Consider the following 22,438-nt stretch of genomic DNA (forward strand, 5'->3'; position numbering starts at 1 on the left):
CATTGTGTAAAGGACCTGCAAACTACTGGGATTGAGGAGTAACAAACGCACAACAAAAGCCTTGATAGAAAGGATCTACGACACAAGACCATTTGAAGAGAAGAGTCCTCATAAAACCATTTGCAGTATTTAGAGTAATACACATCACTGCAGCCTTCCCTAGCCTGGTATCATCCAGATGTGTTGGACTCCAACTCCCATCATTCCCAGACAACATGGCTACCTGGAAGGGTGATCTAATTTAAGCAGGAGACCATTGCTTCTGATGTGCAGGGAAATAGCTGGGGTTGTCTGACCTCTTTCCAGACTTTCCAGGGGGAAAAAAATGTCCTGGTGAGTGAGTTTTCTAATTGCAGCTACAGGTTAATAAGCATTTCTGGTACTATTTGCAAACAACAACAACAACAACAATCCTTTCCACATTCACCTTTAAAAAGCAGTTTCAGAATTGTGACCCGATCAATTAAATATACTATATCACAAATGAGTAGGGTGACCATATGAAAAGGAGGACTGGGCTCCTGTATCTTTTACAGTTGTATTGAAAAGGACATTTCAACAGGTGTCATTTGTATATATGGGGAACCCGGTGAAATTTCCTTTTCATCACAACAGTTAAAGCTGCAGGTGCCCCGCCCTCTTTTAAATCTGGTCACTCTAGTATATCTCCTGCACTTTAACTGTTGTGATGAAGAGGGAATTTCACCAGTTTTTCCATATTTACAAATGACACCTGCTGTAATTCCCTTTTCTATGCAACTGTTAAAGATACAGGAGCCCTGTCCTCCTTTTCATAAGGTCACCCTACGAATGAGGGCTTGTGCAAACATCATCCTGGAATGCAGCATGGGACTGAAGTATTGGGACCTCAGCCTTAAACTTTACACACACATAATTGCAGAAGAAATGTACCTGCCACAGTTTGGCCGCCCAGCACAGCTTAAGGTATCGAGTTCTCTTGAACAATACACACCAAACTATTCCAGATGTTTTAAGGACAATCTCAAGCTGCCAAAGCAAAGGGGGACAGCCAAGCCAGCACCCTTGCACTTGAAGGAGAAGTGCTGATAGCAAACTCATCCCCCCCCCCCACAAACTCATCATGCAGCACAATGGAAAAAGATGTAATGCACAAGGAGCCTGCAGAAACTCGGCTCTTTCAGGTGCTGCAGTGTAAAAGCCCTGCCAAAGGGGATCGTGTGTGATTTATCCCTATAACACTTTCGCCCCAAGCTACAAAACAGACTTCTTTGTGTTCCCTGTCCTGTTGACGCTGATCCAAAAACCAGAATGAGGGTTTAACTTCTCATTGCCCGGCTGTTTATAAAGCTAAAATCCACAATAATAGCTCTGTGCAGAATATACAGCTGAGACTGAGTAGTTGTGCACTCTGTCTTTCGTCAAACATTATGCTTTCAGGCTGGACCAATGTTTCCCCAAAATCTGAGAAAATTAAAACACATTCCCCTCCCTCACACGCACACCCCAACTTTGCTTTGAGACCAGTCTATAACAGAGGAGCCCAACTCTTGTGCTTCTGCATGAGTCACTGTTCTGGGGTGCATCCTCTGGAGGCCAGTCTCAAAAGTCCCATGTGCAGATGCACAAAGGTGCAACCACGGGGAGTGCAGAGGTGCATCCATGGAGCGTCTCTTTCAGACGCTGTGCCAAATGTGTAAGTATGGAGAGAGTGGTGAGTGGTGGGGCTGGTGTGCGCACTGACCGCTGAGGCGGGATCAGTAGGCAGGTACCGCTTCCCCCTCCACAGAATAACGTGTGTGGGAGTGGTGAGGGATGAATGACTGGGGCTTCTGCTGCATCAGGAGCAAATGAATGATTTGGTCACATCTGATTCTGGGATGTGCAGTCAGTAGAGGCTGAATGGAAGGAGGTGAGACGTAAGACAGAGATGCAGTGGTACCCTCCTCTGGGGAGCATTCTGGGCCCACAGGTAGTAATTAGGGCTGTGCACGGACCCCCCACTCCGCCCCGCGGGCCGATCCGCCCATACTCCGCTCCTCTTTGCCACGGAGCTCTGGCTCTGAATCGGAGCTCCGCAGTGGAGGGGAGTGGCGCCAGGTAAGGCCGGGAGAGGAGGGCGGGAGGTTTACCGGGCCCTGCCGCCATCGCCGCCCGTGTGGCGATGGCGGCAGAGCCCAGTAAGGGACCAAGGGAGAGGGGGGCCTTACCTGCCTCCATCCGCGGTCCGTCGGCGTCTTCAATTGAGCCCGCGGTTCAACCAGGAAGTCTGGGCCGCAAGCGGCCCAGACTTCCTGGTTGAACCGCGGGCTCAATTGAAGATGCCGACGGACCACGGACGGAGGCAGGTAAGGGAGAGGAGGGCCGGGGGGGTTACCGGGCCCTGCCGCTGTCGCCGCATGGGCGACAGCGGCAGGGCCCGGTAAACCCCACTTACCTTTCCGGCGGAGCTCCGGATCGAGGCGAAGGATCCGCCTTCACCTCGATCCTCTTCGCCACGCTCTGCCAGCCCCCCAATCCTCTTCGCCTCCGCCTTAAGGGCAGGCGAAGCCCCCCGCTCCGCTTCTAATTCGCCAGTCCGATTAGAAGCGGAGCACATCCCTAGTAGTAATGCCAGCAGAGGCTGGTGGCTCTGAGGTCAGTTTGGATTCGTTAATTTTTATGGAACCACAAGGTTTTATTGCTTTGCTACAAAAACATAGCCACCCTTTATTGATGTCAAGCTATTCTCAGTAAGCTTCTGTGCAAGTGCAGGCTAAAGAAAAAGCAGCTAGTCTGATTGCCGTGTGCCTCCCTTCCCCCCCCCCCCCCCGAGTGACTTTGGGCGAGTCACTGACTCTCAGCCTAACCTACCTCACAGGGTTGTTGTGAGGATAAAATGGATAGGAGGACTGCGTAAGCCGCCTTGGGTTCCTTGCAAGAGGAAAAAGGCGGGGTATAAATGTAATAATAAATCAATTTGTCCACATCCAGCAAGAGGGATATGTAAGCTTAGGCAGGTTTCTGATCACAGATCTTCTCCTCATTGGGGGTGAGAAAGAAGTGAACTTGCCTCCAGCCCCCAAAGATGGAGGCAGGATCTCCATCCAGGCACAGCACTTACAGCCAGAAATTAAGGTCAGTTCCTGTGCCTGACAACTTTGGCAGCACTAATAAGCTAAGATGTGATTGGTTGTGTGTGCAACTTCCAGTGCAGGCACGACACTTCTGTTAAGCAAACTGGTGCAGTGTTGTCTCTACTTGCCTCCATCCTGTTTCTCAGTAGCTTGGAGCGATAACATTCCTGATTGCAATCAACAACAGCCTTCCGCAATCTCCCTCAAGCTAGTAAATTGCAGGTGTTGTGGACTACAACTCCCATCATATCTGACCATTAGTCATCCTGGCTGGGGCTGATAGGAATTGAAGTCCAAAACATCTGGAGGCCACCAATAATCTGTTGCATTTCATTTCTTTTAAAAATCCTTTCCCCTAGTTCTCTGGTTTTGTCTTGCCATTTATTTATTTATTTATTAATTACATTTCTATACCGCCCAATAGCCGGAGCTCTCTGGGCGGTTCACAAAAATTAAAAACATATGGAAAGGAGTTCTTCCCAGGACCATCATCCCCTTACTTCAATGGTGGACTGAAACATGTGGTGGGAGACGACACTCACTTGCTACGGGTAAGTGTTGAGTTAACCCTGCTGAGGTTCCTCATCTACCAAGAGCGGGTATCTGGGGATTTGTACCGGTGATTCCATGGGGTCTATTTCAGGCCAGTTTAGATCGTTCAAAATTTTTTCACACCTGCCAGATGGTATTAAGCTTGTCATCCCCCTTTGGCAAATAAAGGGAACTATTTTGTACTGCAAATGAAAAGCATGGTATACGGACTTAACGGTGTAAGATATCGGACAGCTAGACTACAAGAAATGAGATGTTATATTGGGAAAGTAATATAGGGCCTTTCAGGTTCGTGAAAGAGGATCTTCGATAAGATCCTCTTTTCATAGCTTCAGAATACACCAGCCCCTTCCCTGACCCATTTGTGCAGTAACTTACTACACAAATCTTTTCTAAATCTTATCATAGAAAACCTAAGAACTGTTCAACTGCATCTACCATTATTAATGCATTAATCCTACCCTTCAATTAGGACGACTCAAAAACAAGGCTATCTTTCAGATCATGACTGATTTTCAGACCGATTCAATCAGAAATTTTGATAAATGGACAGCAAACTGATAGACTGGTTTAAGTTTGGAAAACTAATGGATTGAATTATCCGGTTATGTTAAAAATAGGAGTCATTATTTGAATTTAAGTCAGTAATTTATCTGTAGAATTTGTGGCAAGACTATGCCTACAATGCTTTATGACATAGGCCAGTTGCAAACAAATATATCTGGTAAGATTCTGCCACCCCTCTTCTGTTGATTACTGACTCTGGCCAGGGAGGTAGTCCAGAGCTCCAAGCCTGGGAAAGGTAGTAACCAGCTAGAACTATCCTATCATTGTGGGCAGAGGCAACTTCCTTTCCTCTTATCTCCCTCTAGGCAGCCATAGATAACTGGGAGGGTGGGGTAGTCCACAAACTCACTCCAAACTTCAATTCCAAATAATTTGATTAGGAATAAGGGACAAGGGGAAAGTAGAAAGGTACTTTAAAAACAAACTCACACTAAACAGCTGCAAGTATCTTATGCTCACATGTGTAGGAGTCATCCAGGTAGACTATTTGTACGGCAGCATCAGATCATTGTAAGTGGCAAGAGAGTCAAAGCAGGGGAAGGGAACCTGCAGCCTGCGAAATCTCCCCATCTGGCCCGTAGAGCCTTCAGAGATTCCTCCAGGGGCCGGTCTTGGCCTTGAGGAATCTCCACTGTTATCTCTGATTGGAGACAGCAGCAAGGATTCCCCTGCGAACTTTGCACAGGGAAAGCCCCGGTTTCATCACATCACAGGTAACAGGGGATGCAGGCAGTGGCGGATTAGGTTGGCACTGGCAGAAGCTGTTCCTCCCACTGCAGGCTGAGTCTGTTTGGTGCACGAAGCCACATGGACTTGCTTGCATGCACCTTCCCCACTGGGGATGATGCCGTACAGGCCCAGTTGAGCCAGCAGCTGGAGCCCCCTTCCCCAGTTGGCAGCTCAATTGGGGCAGCTTCACTGCATGCCACTCTCCCTCAATGGGTGAAGCTGGCAAACAGTGAATTTTCTTGAAGATGCATCAGGCAAATGCAGGGAAGCAAATAACATCAGGGCATTTAGCCCTATCCCTTGACAGCACTTGGCCTGCAGAAAGCTGGATGGGTGGGTGGGATCATCCAGACCCCCACTGCAATACAGCTCCGTGCTCCTGGAACGGGGCGGGGGATTGCAATTTTAGTATATTTAGCTATGGTACCCAGGCAACACAAGAAAAACCGGTCCAGTCATAGGCAGGAAGGCATTCTTATCACCTTTTGGAGCTAGATGAGGCTAGAAAGATATTAATTAAAAAAGAGAATATGCTAGCGACAGCTCTTAGATTGTGTATTTAAAACTGCCAGGAATTCTGCAAGTGAGGCTAGCTATGTGGGTTGAGGATGCTGTAGGTTTAAAGGGACATACAGTGGAATGTGCCACAGAAGTACTTTTTTTATTGGTTGTTAATCTTAATGGATGTGTATTTTTATCTAATATATATTTGTAAACCAATGTAGACTTCCCCAAAAGGGTGCCTTTCAGATGTTTTGGACTACAACTCTTGACCATTGACCATGCTGCCTGGGCCTGATGGGAGTTGGGATACCATGTTGGGGAAGTCTGCATTAGAATATCTTTACCTATAGATGTATGGGAGTGACTACTTTTCCAATATGGTTCTAAGGAAAGATTCTACGTAGTTGAATTCAAGTGGAAGGGCCTGGTAAATAACTCCAGAAGAAGATTTTTTTGCTAAAGAGTTGACATTTGGGGATAGAAATGCTCAAAAGATTAGGGAAAGAAAAAGGATTTGAGGACAGAATATTAGGAAGAGATTACACAAGTATGAAGAAAAGTTGGAAAGAAGAAAGAATCTGGAAGCTAAATTAAACCAGGAAGAAAACTGAAAATGAAAATCAATAAATGGAGGAAGCAGTAGTCTTCCTGGATACACAAAAAGCATATGATCACGTGGAATGGGTCTTTCAAGAAAAAACGTCTGAAGAATTTGGGAGTGGGTTATACATTTCTGCACTGGATTTCAATATTCTGTCATAGTCCTGTAGCGTGATTAATACTGAATTAACTGTAAAAGAAGTTACCACTGGGGGAAAGTACAAGAGAGACATCCTAAGCACTGTTTACATTAACTATCAAAACTTTAGCAGAATGAATTAAGAAAAATAAAGATATAAGGAGATATTAGAGTTGAAGAAATAGAAAGGAGTGAGAAATAAAGAAATTACATTAATGCTGTATACGGATGCGTCAAACCCTTCACTCATACAGTTATAACTTTGAAAGTGGTTTTGACAGAGGTTCAACACTACATTAAAGTCTCAGGGTACCAATATCACAAAAGTTTATTTTAAAAAAATACACTGCACAGATTATGCAGGTTTCACTGGTGATTTTGTTTTGTTTAACAGAATATAAAAGAATTATTATGTAAAAGTATCACTATTCATTTGTGCATAACTTTTTAAAATAAATACAAGTGGGTTTGAGTTTCAAACCTAATCCAAGTCCATCTGCTTGTGAAGGAATTGTTCAGAACATGATTTCCCCCCCAGTTTATTAAGGACCACCAAATTCAACACTGGTGCTTTGAACTGTCTGCGTTTTCCACGCAAGTAGGTCTGATAACTTGACTCTATAGCTTTAATCTTGATTCTTTTGCTTTCAAAGTCCTAGTTATTTGTTCAACTCTCTCTTTTAGCAAACTGGCTTCTTCAACACTTTTGTGAGATTGAATATTCTTCAGCATGAAGTGGGTGAGGAAAAGCTTCAAGCCTTCATGTAGCATTCCCAGCTTGGGGTTGTCAGCCAATCTGGGGGAAAAAAATACACTGAGCTGAGAATTCAAACAATGCAACATTTTGTTTAGGGCAATCTTACAGCGTTATTGAAAAAGTATGATCGGGTGAACAGGACAGAGGTTTACAAAAGGTTCTGGAGCATTGCATAGTAGGCTGGTTAAGCCATTAGACTCTAGAAAGCTTTCCTTGGTTGAACAGCCACAGTTTAATTGGCTCTCATTGTTCACTGCTCCAGATGTGAAGTGGTATACAAAATGTTGTAAATCAATCAATTATGAACCCCTGGGAGGACTTACTTTCCAAAGATGTGGTTGAGTTCTTCTGAGTCTGTTTTTAGAAGCAGTGCAGATAACACTTGTCGTAAGAAGTGGACTTTTGGCTTGTCTAATTCACTGAATTCAATTACCTAGTTAAAGAGCAATGAAATGCCAAGGCTTAGAGAAAAACACTTAAGATACTGTCAAACTTATATGCTGTTTCTAAAAGAATAATGTTATTAATACTACATAAATCACCTGTATACTGCTCCTAAAAGAAAAGTTAGTAGTAATTCCAAAAACTAACATCATCTTTCTGAATATCCAATGAGAACTAAAGCTTAATAGTGGCTCTAACACAAAAAGACACCTGTCTCACAAACATGCCAATTAACAAAATGGGGGGTGGGGGAGGAATGATGAAACATGAAATATTCAGCAGTGACTTGTTTAAAAGCCATTATACTGTAAAAGTCTATGTAATACCCTAATGGATATTGATGCAAAAATGGGAAAATCATGTTTCCCCCCTCTATATATGAATAACCATTTACTTTTGCCTTGTTTGTTATGTGAAGTTACACAGCAAAGCACAAATCTATTATGCATAAGGTTAACAAGAGATGTAAAAATACATTAAAATGAGTTCTGCTTACCTTGAAAACAGTAAGAGAGAGCGATTTAGTCTTTAACAGATGAGCCAAGAGATTAACTACATTAGAGAATGCAGTAGAGGATAGATTTCCCAGATCTCTGATTTTGTCCCACATACTGAACTGGAATGTCATCTAAACAACAACAACAAAAAAGAAAAACAGAAAAAGCTGTTATTAAATATTAAAGCATGTTCTCAGGAACTATAATCTTTATGAAGCTGTTACAGACTTGTTCCACCATTACAAGTGAGATGCAGCACATTATGACATGCTAAGAGATTTTTTTTTATTTTTTTTATTTATTTATCATACAGATGTCAAATGATGTCTTACGGCTCTGGTTGGAAACTACTAGAAGCAAGCCACTTGAGAGGAAGGTCAAATCCCCCCCCCCCCAATCTCAAGAAACCTACAACCAAGATCCACCGTAGCCTGGAATGGAAGATTGGAGAGTGCAGCAGAGAGATCTCTCTTTATCTACCAGTGGAGTTTTGTTTTCCCTTCCTGCTTGGTCTCCCCAGAAGGAAGGAGAGAACAGACAGACCAAGCTTTCCCAGTTAGAGGACTTGTTCTCACTCTGATACAAGTCCATCACCAGTTATATTCTCATCCAGATTCCTGACAAGAAAATAAGAGTGATTAGAAGGCACCAAAGAGGAAAAATCCATTCCATAGTAGTGCCTAGTTTAGAATTCCATTCCATTTCTCAGAAGGGAAAGGCAGAATCAGACCAAAGTGCACCAGCAAAATAATGATTCCTCCTACTGGCATCCTTCAGTCTCTCCCTTCCTCTGAGTAGCTTCAAGAAACTGTGTGTAAAAGGAGAGAGGGGGGAGAGAGAGAGATTATCTAGGAGATGCTGGGGACTGAATCCGGAACCTTCCCAATACAAAGTATGTGCTCTCCCACTGTCCTATGTAGTTCCTCTCATGCTTTTTTGGCTTTATTTATTTAAAATATTTATTGGCCACCTTTCAAGGGCAGAAGCCCTTGCAAGGTGGCTTACAACAAGAAAATACATAAAAACAGTTAAAATATTAAAAGCAATAAACACATGGACACAATAAAATAGCAATTAAAAGCCAACAATAAAACCAGCAACAACGGTACAAAATAGTATGTTTTCAAGGCCTTCTTAAAAGCCTGCAAGGACAGTGCATGGCGGACTTCCGATGGCAGATTGTTTCAAAGGTGTGGGGCCACTGCAGAGAAAGCCCTCTCACGTGTGATCACCCACCTAATATGAAAGAATTAAAGGCTTTTTTCCTTCTGAAACACGTTCTCCACATAAGCGCTGTACTTAACAACAACATATTTACATTTTATTTGTATTTGATAATACCACTTTTATTCCCAGAAATCTCTTGATTCAAATGGTACAACCAGTGAAAAGAAGGAAAAGTTGTTTGCTTACCTGGAATCGCCTTTCATATTCACAGAACTTGGCAGACAAATGTGCGTAGAAGGGGTTATAAGTCTTCTCTTGCAGGCAACAATCTATGAGGACATGGACAATCTCTCTCTCCTGCTGATCTTTAAGCCTAAGCCTAAAACATCAATAGCCAGTATGTAAAACCCATTTCTTGAATTTTTAGGCTGAATGACCATAAAATAAAGATTCACTGCCAACCCAAGTACCACCCATAGTTAATTCCCTCTTGACCTGAGCTCAATCCATTAGGCATCAAGTAATTTTCTTTAGGCCAAAATGTTTTTAGGCTTAAATATAGCGCATTTTTGTTAATAAAAATGTATGGGTGCGAGACCTATTATGCACTTCTGGAAAACAAAGTGTTTGGAACTGTGTTCTTTGCTCAGTATATAGTTGTGAAATAATTACTAATTTGATAAAGAGTATTAAAATGGGTAGGGAGGGAAATCCAGGTGCCTTCAAATGCTGTGGCATTCAAAAGCATTGGGCAGCGGGGAATCCTTTTGGTCTCCAGGTTACTAAATTGACTCTATCATCTGTACTCTATAATCAAGAAGTTAGGATGACTAAAAAGAACAATCCTCTAAGTTTGTCTAACTCCTAATTGAGAGTGTTGGGAATCTCAACCAACCTAATTACAAAAATATAATCAGCATTAATGAGTTCCCCACTGGCTGTCTCAGCAGAAAGTCTGGCAGGACTACTTCTTGCTCATAGAGCTGGACCAGATAGAGGAAGATTAAGACATGCTGGCAGAGAACAGACTTAACTTATGCTGTACCTGATATGTCAAATAAGTCTGATTTAGCTTCCAGGTCTGTCAAACACTTGGCAGCACTAAAGCCAATTAAAATGAAAAATGCTTAATATTATAATGCAGAGAGTGTCAAGCACAAAATTTGCATCCTTTCAAGATGAGGCTTTCATCTATGGATTCTAAGTCCGAGACGGATAGCCTGCCTATGATGGCCTGATTTTGCTAAAATGCAGATAAATGTTTCACTTTAACTTAAGTGTGAAACGTGAGCCACATTTCAGTGAAGTCAATGGAACAACAATGTGCTATTTGTAACAAAGAATGCCACTGATGGCGCCTGAAAAAGTTATTAGCAAGGAAGGTCAAAGTAATGCAACTAATTTCTAGATTTAGGTGCTGGGAATGAACAGAGGTGGATGAGTGGATATGTCAAAACACTTATTTCTGCTTACATTCCTTATGAAGTATTTGTTAAACAAAATACTGGGGTGGATGGACTTTTGATCAGACCTGTATGGCCATGGCCTGTAACCTTATGTTGTACTGTTAAGGCCCAACTTTCCATTATTTTGAATTTGTATGTAACAATGCATTTTAATAGAGTTTCGCATCTAACACTATGGGACCTCCTGTTACATTTGTGCATGCAGGGTTATTTACGTTAAGCATACTTTCATACAAGTAAGTGGCTAATTTAAGATACTATGGTTGGGGGCTGGTTGGTAACAAAATTTTACAATAAATCAGAAGGCCTGCTCCTGAATACCCTCTCAAGCATGATATCCATTTACCAAGTCCAAATAACAAGTGAATACAGAAATGACCCCGGGTATTCACTTTTAATGCTTCCCTTTTGGGGTTTTCTTTGATTGGGGTTACACAGACACGGTCTAGCCTATGTTCCCTAACTTGGTGCCTCTAGGTCTGTTGGACTACAGTTCCCATCTCCTCCACTTAGCGTGAGTTCGGGAAGGCTGCTCTATGCTTTCCGGATTGCCTTACATTTCCTTTAGGAGTACTGTCCTTTTCAGGGTCTAATCTACACCAAGCAGGATACTGCACTATGAAAGCGGTATATAAAGCGGTATATGAAGGAGCCACACTACTGCTTTATAGCGGTATTCAAGTGCATTGCCAACTGTTCGGGCCCATTGACACATATTGTATACTGCTTTCATAGTGCTATATCCTGCTTGGTGTAGATTAGGCCCAGCTCAATTTCCATTACTCCCAGTTTGTTTCAAAGGAAACAGCTGCCCATAATTCCGTCCAGTAGTGTTATGCACTCCCTGCCCGCTTTTTCTTTTCTTATCCAAATTCCAAGGTCCACCAACCAGAACCAGGTGCAAAATAGAGGGTAGGGAGTAGGGAGGAGACAGATGTTCAAGAGAGTGGAATCAGTTGTCTTCTGAGCCATAGACTGGGATGAACTGCATACACAAATCTGCAGAGTTTCTATAGGACAGGGATTCTAACATTGGGTAGCCAAGCTGCATAAAGAGCTGATCAAAGGCAATGACTTCACAGGCAAGGAACACTGAAGCTGGGAGATACATAATGACTCAAGGCCAACCATGGCAGGGTGTTTTTCCTTTTAGATTTTCCTTGCATTCTTCCTTGCTATTGTTAAACTATTCTGAATCAGAACCCTTGCCGATATACTGTAAATCACCCAGAGATCTACCAGTAGTTCCAGACCTACTTTCTTCTCCCCCTCCCTGATTTTCATGTCTACAAGCAAAGCTTCCCGGAAGCAAGCAGTAACTACTTTGGCAGGCAGCAAGTCTGTTGCTGCTCCATCAAATACCCAGTGAGGAGTTGGGGCAGCCTCAGCGTAGTTAACACCAGATAAAGCTCAGTTCTCCAAATCCAAACTCTTTCTCTTTCTCTCTCCTTCCTGCAGAGCCCTAGTCTCAAATCACACTCCTGACAAATAGATTGTCCATTCAGGAGAACATCCACAGCCATTATAGGAACATTAAGGTGTTTGTTTTTTTACTTCCATCAAGCAAAACTATAAGCAAACCATAGTGACAGACCTATGCACTGTAATTACATGGCTAAATTCGCCAAAAATTATTTCCTCTTTCCATACAGCATGCTCCTCTCTTAAAATGGGATTTTATTTTAGGTTGCAATCCATAACACACTTAACCTGGAAGTAAGGTCCACTGGATATTTTACTTCAGAGTAAACATTCAAAGGACTGCATCTTTTAGAGTATTTCCACCTGTTTCTGTTTCACAATTCCTTTGCACCAAGCAGAGTGTAGATTTGCTATTGCTAAGACATAAACTTCTGGACATACTTTATTTATTTATTACATTTTTATACTGCCCAATAGCCGAAGCTCTCTGGGCGGTTCACAAAAAATTGTATAAGTTTATTCAGGGGCAAGTTATTTTGCATCCAAAGAGTGGTTTTGTTCCTACTTACTTTAAAAGTTTTTCGAAGGCATCCAAAAAATCTTCACTAGTCATCAAGATGCAAAATATATTCCTCCTGATGTCTGTGTTCATTCTCTGCTTACGAGCAAGCTCCAGAATCTTTGAACTCACCTGAAAGGGAGAACAAGATTACGTATTAAACACTTTACTAGCTATTAATAGTCATAAAATATGTCTGTGATGGATAAGCTACATAAATACAAATTGTATTATTTATTGTTGCATTTATATCCCACCTTTTGTCCTCTTACAAGGAATCTAAGGTAGCTTACTTGGTCCTCCTCATCTCTGTTTTTTATCCTCACAACAACCCTGTGAGGTAGGTTAGTCTGCTGAGAGTCTGTTTGCAATAAGCAGTACCTTCAGGTGCAAGTAAGTAATTAGATGTGTGTGATCTTTAGCAAAGAACTGACATGCCCCTGCATTCAGATTGGCTCTGAGACTTTTTCTTCAGAATAAAAGTGACCAGTTATGAGCAACACAACATATCATTTGGCCCCTCAAGTACATCACTAATGGTGTGTTCAGACATCAGATTTGTTGGTGACTACTGTGAAGGCTGGGACAGGAACCCAGCAGTTTGTAGATAAATATTCATACCTGTAGGGAAGGCAAAGAGATTTGGGGGCACTACCATTCCCCCTTCTGCCAGTATTAGATTATAGGGGTGGTTGGCTCAATTTCATCCTTGAACAGATTCTGAAAGGAATACACACTCTTAAGAAAAGGAAAACTAAAACAACCCTCATTTATGTTGATAAGGGAGAAATTCCAGTGGTAAGAGTGCTCTTTGGGGGAACATTAAAATCACAGTGCTAGAAAGGCACCAGGCTGGGATCAATAATGCTTCTCGCAGTTACCTTTCCTACAGGTAGTATTTCTTGAATCTTGTTGCTCGTGCTGTCAATCATTGGAGCTCCACTCCAAGATGATCCAACAATCCACCAACGGCCGACCTGATCAGCACTGAGGAGAGATTCCAATGACACACGAAGCTGAACTTCTTTTCCAGAACTGCTGCTGTGAATCTAATAGAAAAGAAGTGTATTCCGGTAGGTGATTTTTAATAAAGGTTTTATACCCTAGTATGGGTCAACATCATTGGACTCTCTACCATCAAGGTCACTCCACTTCTGAAATCTCTTCATTGGCTTCCAATTCACTCCAGAATCCAATATAAACTTCTCCTGCTGACCTTCAAAGCTCTTCACGGTCTAGCTCCTGCCTATCTCTCCTCTCTCATCTCACACTATTGCCCCGCTCGTGCTCTCCGCTCCTCTGATGCCATGCTTCTCGCCTGCCCAAGGACCTCCACTTCCCTTACTCGGCTTCGTCCTTTTTCTTCTGCTGCCCCTTACGCCTGGAACGCTCTTCCAGAACACTTGAGAACGACAAACTCAATCACTGCTTTTAAAACTCAGCTAAAAACTTTTCTTTTCCCTATAGCCTTCAAATATTGAGTTTGTTCTGACTCTATACTGTTAGCTTCACCCTACCCGGCGCCTGTTTACACTTCCCTGTGCCTGTTTGCATTCTCCTTCCCTCTTTATTGTTTACTACAACTTATTAGATTGTAAGCCTATGCGGCAGGGTCTTGCTATTTACTGTGTTATCTGTACAGCACCATGTACATTGATGGTGCTATATAAATAAATAAATAAATAAATAAATAAATAAATAATAATAATAATAACTAGAAAACCTAAATTATGGTTTACTTGAACTCAAGGTGCTCTTGGGGACCTCATTTTGAACACATGGCAAATGCAGTAGCCAATTCTCTTTCTACAAACCAAATCTTGCTTCATGAGGGAAGTCAATTATGCTATGTAGGAAGCTCCCAAAAGTCCATTATGTTAATAGCAGTATTTACTAATGCTCAGATTTGATTCAGAATGTAGCAGTCAGAAAGAAATATAGCAAGGTATGTTTTCCCCCCATGTACATTACCAGTGTCCTCAGCAGCTTTCGTAATTTCTCAACAGGCTCAGGATCATAACCAGGGATTTTCCTCATGTCATTATTTTTTAGTGCCAGCATAGTTTCCAACATGAAGCAAACCTTTTGAAAAAGACAAGTCCGTATTATTGCCCCAATATCCAAAACAGCAAAGATCTCCAGCACAAAGATGAAAATTGGACTACAGCCAAAATACTATTTTATACTAATCTCTAAGATTGGTATTAAAACCTGCCAAACAAAATCACATTTTGACTGATTTATGGAAGTCATGTTTCTTCTTCAGACATATTTAAAAAGCTTCATTTTATAGGTTTTCCAGGGAATGATTAAGTCTGTAGGTAAAATCCAAATATTGTGGCACAGATCTGGATGGACAGGTTACCTATATTACCTTAACATGTGTCTAAATCTTATTTTGATGCAATATATGACAGTGTCATCACCAAGAGTACAATGTAGGGGTCTGCAACCATTTTGGACTGGAACTTTGGAAAACAGTAGTGGGCACAACTACAAAATGACTGCTTTGAGGGGCATGGCCAGTCATGAAATGGCTGCTTAGGAGAATAGCCAGCCAGATCAAATACATAAATTGGGTCAGCATGAATCTACATGAATTTTGCATTGGGTCCCCTTGGCCTCACAACCCACCATCAAACTAAGTGCTGCCTCGAGACAGCACAGTAAACGTTATAGATCTGCTGCTTGCCAGTACTGCTTTCTTGGATCACAAACACTGATCCAAACTACTATCAAATCACAGATCCCATCTGTGGACACAGAAGTGACCTATGATTTGAAGGTGGCTTTGGGGGATCCCTTCTTAAAATCATGAGAACATGTAAGTATCTTTTCCTCGGCTCGTTGTTTTTGTACCATGGCGGCAATGGAAAGTGCCAGAACAATTATTTTTGCAGTTCAGATGTGATCTATGATTTGAGGGTAGTTTTGTAAAAAATATGCAAATTCAAACGGATTAGTCTTGTGTGTGTGTGCGTGCATGCATGTACACGCCTTCTCTCTGTGCCCTCCTCTCCCTAGCACTCCATTCTCTCTATGTGCCTCCATGTGTCCTCTCTATCTCCTGACCTCCACATCACGTTGCTGGAAAGAAGCAGGGCCCCGTGGATGCTCTCCGCGGTTGCTGCAATGCCAGCATGCATTGCATTGGGAAAGGCAGGGACAGAGGCTAAGATCTGTGAATGAGGAAGACCTGAATTCAAATCGCACCTCTGCCATGAACTCCCTAGGTAGCTTAAGCAAGTCCTTAGCTTTAGCCCTTTACCTGAAGGATGAAAATAATAATGCTGATCTACCTTATAGGACTGTTTTAAGGATTACTGAGATAATGTGAGCTACATATTTTAAGAGCCGAGTATTTATAATCAGATGTCTATTGTGTTCCATACTTCCAGTCAGTAGCACGCATCATGTGTGGTATCTTTACATCATCTACGCTCTGGGAGGGGCCAGAACTGTGGTCCCAACACTCCATTCTTCTTGTTTAAACAGTAATACTCTATTATGCTACTGTTCCCCATACACCAACCATGTGACAGCTCAAAGGCACAATTGTAAGGTCCAATCAGCCCTCAGGGAACTGCACCCCTCCTATCATATCATAATGCAAGTTTTATTAGGAAAATGCAGCTCTATAGAAGCTCCTGTCAAATCCTACTTTTGTTAAGAAAGTTGTCCAAAAAAGATATTTTAAAAAATGCATCCATACCCTTGACTGGTCCTGGAATTGCTTCCCTACGGCATTCGCTTTTTTCTGGGCCTCAGTGATAAGTTCCTTCAGCGCCAGAGCATCATCTTTCCTCAAGGAAAAGCCCACATTTTTCAGCAGCATCAGAATGAGTTCAATATCCTTTTCAGAAAAAGTGCTAACAAGCTTCTTCAAGATGTCAAAGATCAGCAATGAATGCACTACATAAAAGTTATACAAATGAGCAATTAAGGTAAGCAGGTTCTCACATTCTTTCCCTTCAGCTTCGCTTTTGTAGACTTCATCAAATTTCCTCACCACAGTTTCCAAAAAGTGAGCACCAACCTAGAATAGTTAACACACATACACACACACAAAATGATCAATGAGCTGCTGACAGTTTAGCGCTTTAAAAAAGAAATCACACAATTCATAACTAATGTTGTGGTCCTAAAACGTGCTGACCAGCAATTTTGAAGGTATAATATGGAGCATATTGGCTGCTGTGCTAGCATATTACTAACCACTGCATTAGGCTAGCTTTGCACAGACAGTTTTCAGTCAAGTCAAGAGTATTTCACAAGCATTATTCGAATGGCTTTTAGTCTGGAATGCTTCACTTGCAAACGTTAATCAAAACGGAGCCATCCCCTTTACGACAAATGTAGCTTTTTAATATGATTCACACATAGGGGTGACGAAGCACAAAAACCCACTTAAACATCATTTATGAAAACAGTTTTAGAATATTATGGTTGGCGGTACTCATGTATACAGGGCACAGGCAGGACAGTTTATAAAATTAAGCCGTGATTGAATAAATTGGCCAGAGTTGCGCTTTACAGTACAATTTGAAGGAGAAAGCGCCTTTTCTCTCCAGACAACATGCCAAGATCCTTGGCTTTTTAAAACCTTGTGACCCTAATTAATGAATATTTTAAAATAATATTTACATTTACATCCCACCATTCTGCTAAACAGCACCCAGGATGTTGCTGCTTAAATAAGACTAAAAGTACCATAAACCCCATAATTACCAAAATGTTGTAGAACTACCATTAGTACCTAATTGGCACCTAAAAATGAAAGACTTACTAAAATAGGGGTGGTGAACCTGGGGTCCTCTAGATGTTGTTAGACTTCACACCCCATCAGCCCTAGCAAATATGGCCAATGGCCAGGGATAATGAGATTTGGAGTACAGCAACAACTGGAGGACCACAGGTTCCTTAGCCTTGTACTAGAAAATCAGGTATATTTTCCCTCTGGTCCAATTTGGAAAGCAGTTGGACAAACCAGGCTATTTACCTGTAAACCAAAAGGAATGGCCTCTGACTTAGATTAGATTGGATGGGCAATTTGTGGCTTTCGAGATGTTTTGTTTTACAACTCCCATCAGTATGGCTCTTCTTATGTTCTTATGATGGGATTGTAGGCCTCCAAAATCCAGGGGTCCACAAATTGCCCACCGTTGGATTAGATGAAGAGGAATAGGCCAAAGTATGGAGGATAGGTCTATCAGAGTGTTTTAGGCATAACAGCCAAATGGAACCACCAGCTTCAGCAGCAGTATGCCATGGAATACCAGTTACTGGATTTGATACAGCGGAGCAAGAGCACAGGATGGCTATTGCCTTCATACACTGCTTTCGGGCTTTCAAGAGGCATCAGATTAGCTGCTGTGTTGGGAATTTATGGCCGTTCAGATGTTTTTGAACTCCAACTCCCATCAGTCCCAGCCAGCATGGCCAATGCTCAGGGATGATAGGAGTTACTGTCCAACAGTGTCTGGAGTCCACAGGCTTGGCATCCCTGTACTTGAAAGTCAGCTACACTGCTGTGCCAGTCAACACTTAGGAAGTAAAAGAACCAGAAAAGTAAAATTACCTCAATTCCCACTGTCCGATGAAGGACGCTAACCAGAAGGACGTGCTCCATCACCAGTCTGGAAGGCATTGCTGATGCTGTAACGCAAGCACTGATAAGAATATTCGTTAATGTTTCATTCATATCTTTCCTGCTGTTTGTCATGTACAGCTCCTCCAGCTGCCCACTTATAGAGGCTAAGTTTGGTTCACTCAACCTAGTGAGAAACAAATCATAGAGAAATCAAGTTAAAAGGTTTGCTTTAACGTTTTGCTTCATTATATTAAACAACACCTCCACTGTAAAATGTATGTTCATGAATGTAATAACGTTATGGTAGGGAGCATCTTTGGACCTTCCCTATTGTAATCCATAATTTTTTAACACTGGTCGCAAGAGATGAAACCTGTATCTATGAAACATTTAGAATAAACAACCTTATGCTGCATGCAGCTAACACAGAAGTTTCTAATTCCAAACTTTAGAGAACCTCCATCACTTTTAATAAAAACAACAAAGGCCACAGCTAGACCTAAGGTTTATCCTGGGATCATCCAGGGTTCACCCCTGCCTGAGCGCCGGATCCCCTGTGTGCCACCTAGATGAACAGGTTTGACCCCTGGACGATCCAGGGATAAACCTTAGGTCTAGCTATGGCCAAAGAGTCTTGTGGCCCCTTAAAGACTAACGAACCTATCCTGGCATAAGCTTATAGACTATAGCTCACTTCATCAGATTTATGTCATATTATGGAGTTTCAGGTTTATATACAGTATATAGGGTGTTAGGGGATGTGGTAGAAGAATTAACACTACATGTTACATAGTGCCAGGATGTTTGTATTATCAGCAACAACTGTGAATGAACACTGTTAGTAACCAATTGTCACTTTCTGCACTGAATTGCCTACTTACCTCACTATTTACAACTATGGAGTTTCAATATAAACCTGAAACTCTCCATAATATTTCATGCCTCTGATGAAGTGGATTATAGTTCATAAAAGCTTATGGTAGAATAAATACATCAGTCTTTAAAGTGCCACAAGATTCTTTGTTGTTTTTACTGCAATACACTAACATGGCTACCCTCTCGGGATCAATTCTAATAGAAATGTTCTGGAGATAACGGCAGTTTTTCTCAAGATTGATGATCCAGCATACCAGAAGGTAAGCTACCACACTGTAACTGAAACCACCATGTTTTAAACCAAAATCTAGCACAACCTATACAACAGCTTGGGAAAAATTGACAAGCCATCCAATTTAACTTGAAAAGTCAATGAAGGAGCCACAAATCAAAATGCAGCATGGAAATTAGAAGTACTTCCTTGGATGAGAAAAAAATAGTTAATACAATTTCAGTACTACCTGTTAATTAGACCTTTCACTGTTTTCTTCAATCTTTCTAATTCTTCCCTTTTTTTGGCATCTAGAGTCTCTTCAGACTTTCGCATCTGAGGGGGAACATACTTTGTAGCACCTTGGTAATGATTCTAAACAAAGACAAAAAAGCAAATAAGTTTTATTAAATAAGTTCATAACTTATTGAATATTCCAATCTTAAGTAATTGTAAATGGGAAAGCTCCTATTGTGCATATTGTACTACAGTATCAGCCATGCAAGCTTTTGCACATACACTTTAAAAATCATCATATGGGCAACAAGTGATATATATTATGTAATCGCTAATTCTATAACATATATTTATCCTGTTAGGTGCATAAAAAACTATAAATGGTGAATGTGACACATGCAAATTTGAAAATGTATGTACATTTGACAGGCACACTGATTAGGGAGCAGAGATTTGCTGCTGATGCTTGCAATGGAGGAATGTAAAGTGTGGGGTCCCACAAGGTTCTGTATTGGGACAAGTGCTTTTTAACTTGCTCATAAATGATCTGAAATTAGGAGTAAGAGTGAGGTGGCCAAGTTTATCGATGACACCCAATTATTTAGGGTGTTTAAAACAAAAAGTAATTATGAAGGGCTCCAATAGGATATCTCCAAACTGGGAGTATGGGCATCAAAATGGCAAATACAATTCAATGTAAGCAAGCAGAAAATTACGCACACTGGGGCAACTCTCCCTAACTTTACATCTATGCTGATAGGATCTGAGCCGGTGATGACTGACCAAGAAAGAGATCTTGGGGTTATAGCGGACAGCTCAGTAAAAATGTCAACCCAGTGTGCGACTACTGTAAAAAAAAAAGGCACATTCCATGTTATGGATAATTATAAAAGAAATAAAAAATAAAACTGCAGATATCATGCTGACCTTATACAACCACACTTGGAATACTGTGTACAGTCCTAATTATCACAGTTTTAAAAAGGATATTGTTGACCTGGAAAAACACAACCAAAATGAGAGGCTGGAGCAACTCCCCTAGGATGAAAGGTTACAGGATCTGGGAATGTTTAGCTTAGAAAAAACACGAATAAGGGGCAATGTTATAGAGTTCGACAAAATTATATGGTGTGGCAAGAGAGACATTTTTCTCCTTTCTCGTCATCCCATGAAGCTGATTGGTGAGAGATTCAGGATAGTTAACACAGCACAAAGTTAAGTCTGTGCAGTTTGCTACCACAAGATGTAGCGATAGCCACCAATTTGGATGGCTTTAAAAGGGGCTTAAATTTACGGAGTATAAGGCCATCAATGCTAATGCAGTTTCAGAGGTGGTATGTCTATGTACACCAGTAACTTGACTGGGAAGGTGCTATTGCTTTCCCACAGGGAGATGGTTGGCCACTGAGACTTTCCTACAGGAAGATAGCTGACCACTATGTTAATACAACACTGGACTAGATAGTCCCTTGGCCTGATCCAGTATGGCTCTTACGCTCCCCCAGGGTTCTTTGTTGTGTAATGTGAGCAATTAGGTGGGTGAGTACAAGAAGAGGCATTTCTCTGCAGTGGGCCAACATTTCTGGAATGCTTTGCCATCAAGGGTCCACCTAGCCCCATGTTTGCAGGTTTTTAGGAAGGCCCTGAAAACTTGTTTACTCTGGCCAGCCTTCCCCAAGCTGGAGTCCTTTAGACTCCAGCTTTGGGACTACCTGACCATTGGCCATGGTAGGAAAGACTGCCTTAACAAGACCTTGGAAGCCTTCATACAAACCTCTTCCTTGTCTCTGGGAGGTGCGGGTTCTTTTGCACCAGCCTCTGTGCTTCTGATGCCATGGGATGTGTCTTCTCCCTCTTCATTTTCACCTTCTCCTTCCACACTGGAGTCTTCTGAGCTTCTTGCCTCTTCTCCCATAGCCAAATCCTCTTCCTCCTCTTCCTCCATATCCATCTCTTCTCCTGTAGACAAGTCCTCTTCTTCCTCTTTCTCTACATTCATCTCCTCTCCCTCATCTGTCAGGCCTGATCCCTGTTCTTCTTCCTCCTCCGACCCCCTTCCTCCTCTTCCCTCCTCTTCCTCGCTGCTCTCGTACAGGCCGGCGAAGGAAACCCCTGACTCCAAAGCTCCCAACACGTATCCCAGCCCGTCCTTGGCAAAGCTTTGAGGCAGGGCCGCGGCCTCCCCCGTTCCTTGCTGCTTCTTCTTTCGACGCTTGTTGAACCCCAGCTGCCTTTCCAGCCGCCGGATCTCCCGCTCCTCCGCCTCGTTGGCCGCCAGCAGGGCTTTTTTGCGCGCCAGGGCTGCAGCTGAGGGCGCCGGGCCTCCAGGTCGCTCTCTCCGAACTTCGGCGGTGGGGAGACGCTTCCCTTGCTCAGGGGCCTGCGATAGTAGTACTGGCGGCGGCTTCTTCTTCTTTCCAGCGGCGGCTGCCAAAGACGGGCGGGCGGGTCCAGGAGTTTTCACCTCCACTGCCGCCGTCGCCGCCTCCTTGCCGTTCAGAAGCCGTCGCCGCCGACCCCGCTTCAACTTGCGCTTCTCTCGCCTCAGCTCCCGGCGGTTCCTCCGGCTGCTCAACGCCGGCTGAGGCTGCCGCGGGACCCCAGAAGGAGCCAAGGAGCCGCCACGGTCTTCGGGTCCCGCCGCTCCCTCCACAAACTCCCGTACTGCCAACCCGAGTTTCTGTAAGTTCCCTGCTTGCTGCTGTTGACGCCGCCCTCGTTTCCTACTCTGGACCCGGCCATTCCCAGGCGCTGAGGCGGAGGACGCCGCCCGCTTCATAGCAATTGCCTACTGCACGAACCTCAAGCCCTTGTCCTCATGGGCGCCGCCATCTTGGAGAGGCCTCGTAGCGAGGTCGCGTTTCACCAGCCTAGTAGTGGCGGAAGAAGCTGGAACAGCAGCAGCAGCAGCAGCGTCATCTGCTGGACAACCGGCACAACGTTACAGCAACAGTTGTAGAAGGACAACTATTGAGACTCGACCTGGTCAAGGCGCCGCGTCCTCTCAATGAACGCTGTAGTTTCTT

At 42.8% G+C, this 22,438-nt stretch overlaps 2 protein-coding genes across 2 annotated transcripts in view; one reads left to right on the forward strand and one right to left on the reverse strand.

Moving 5' to 3' along the window:
- Window positions 1-22,438, forward strand: part of LMBR1 (limb development membrane protein 1) — a 281,805-nt gene that overhangs the window by 162,713 nt on the left and 96,654 nt on the right. The gene's annotated exons all lie outside the window — the stretch shown is intronic.
- Window positions 6,721-22,255, reverse strand: NOM1 (nucleolar protein with MIF4G domain 1). The gene is made up of 11 exons (XM_063125918.1): window positions 21,187-22,255; window positions 19,426-19,550; window positions 18,077-18,272; window positions 16,211-16,534; window positions 14,470-14,580; window positions 13,380-13,547; window positions 12,509-12,630; window positions 9,298-9,430; window positions 7,884-8,015; window positions 7,267-7,376; window positions 6,721-6,982 (listed from the first exon to the last, which is right to left on the reverse strand). Exons 1-11 carry the CDS (start codon window positions 22,189-22,191, stop codon window positions 6,805-6,807), a joined length of 2,604 nt encoding a protein of 867 aa, XP_062981988.1. The 5' UTR covers window positions 22,192-22,255; the 3' UTR covers window positions 6,721-6,804.

The sequence above is a fragment of the Elgaria multicarinata genome, chromosome 1, assembly GCF_023053635.1.
Source record: "Elgaria multicarinata webbii isolate HBS135686 ecotype San Diego chromosome 1, rElgMul1.1.pri, whole genome shotgun sequence".
Taxonomy (NCBI): domain Eukaryota; kingdom Metazoa; phylum Chordata; class Lepidosauria; order Squamata; family Anguidae; genus Elgaria; species Elgaria multicarinata.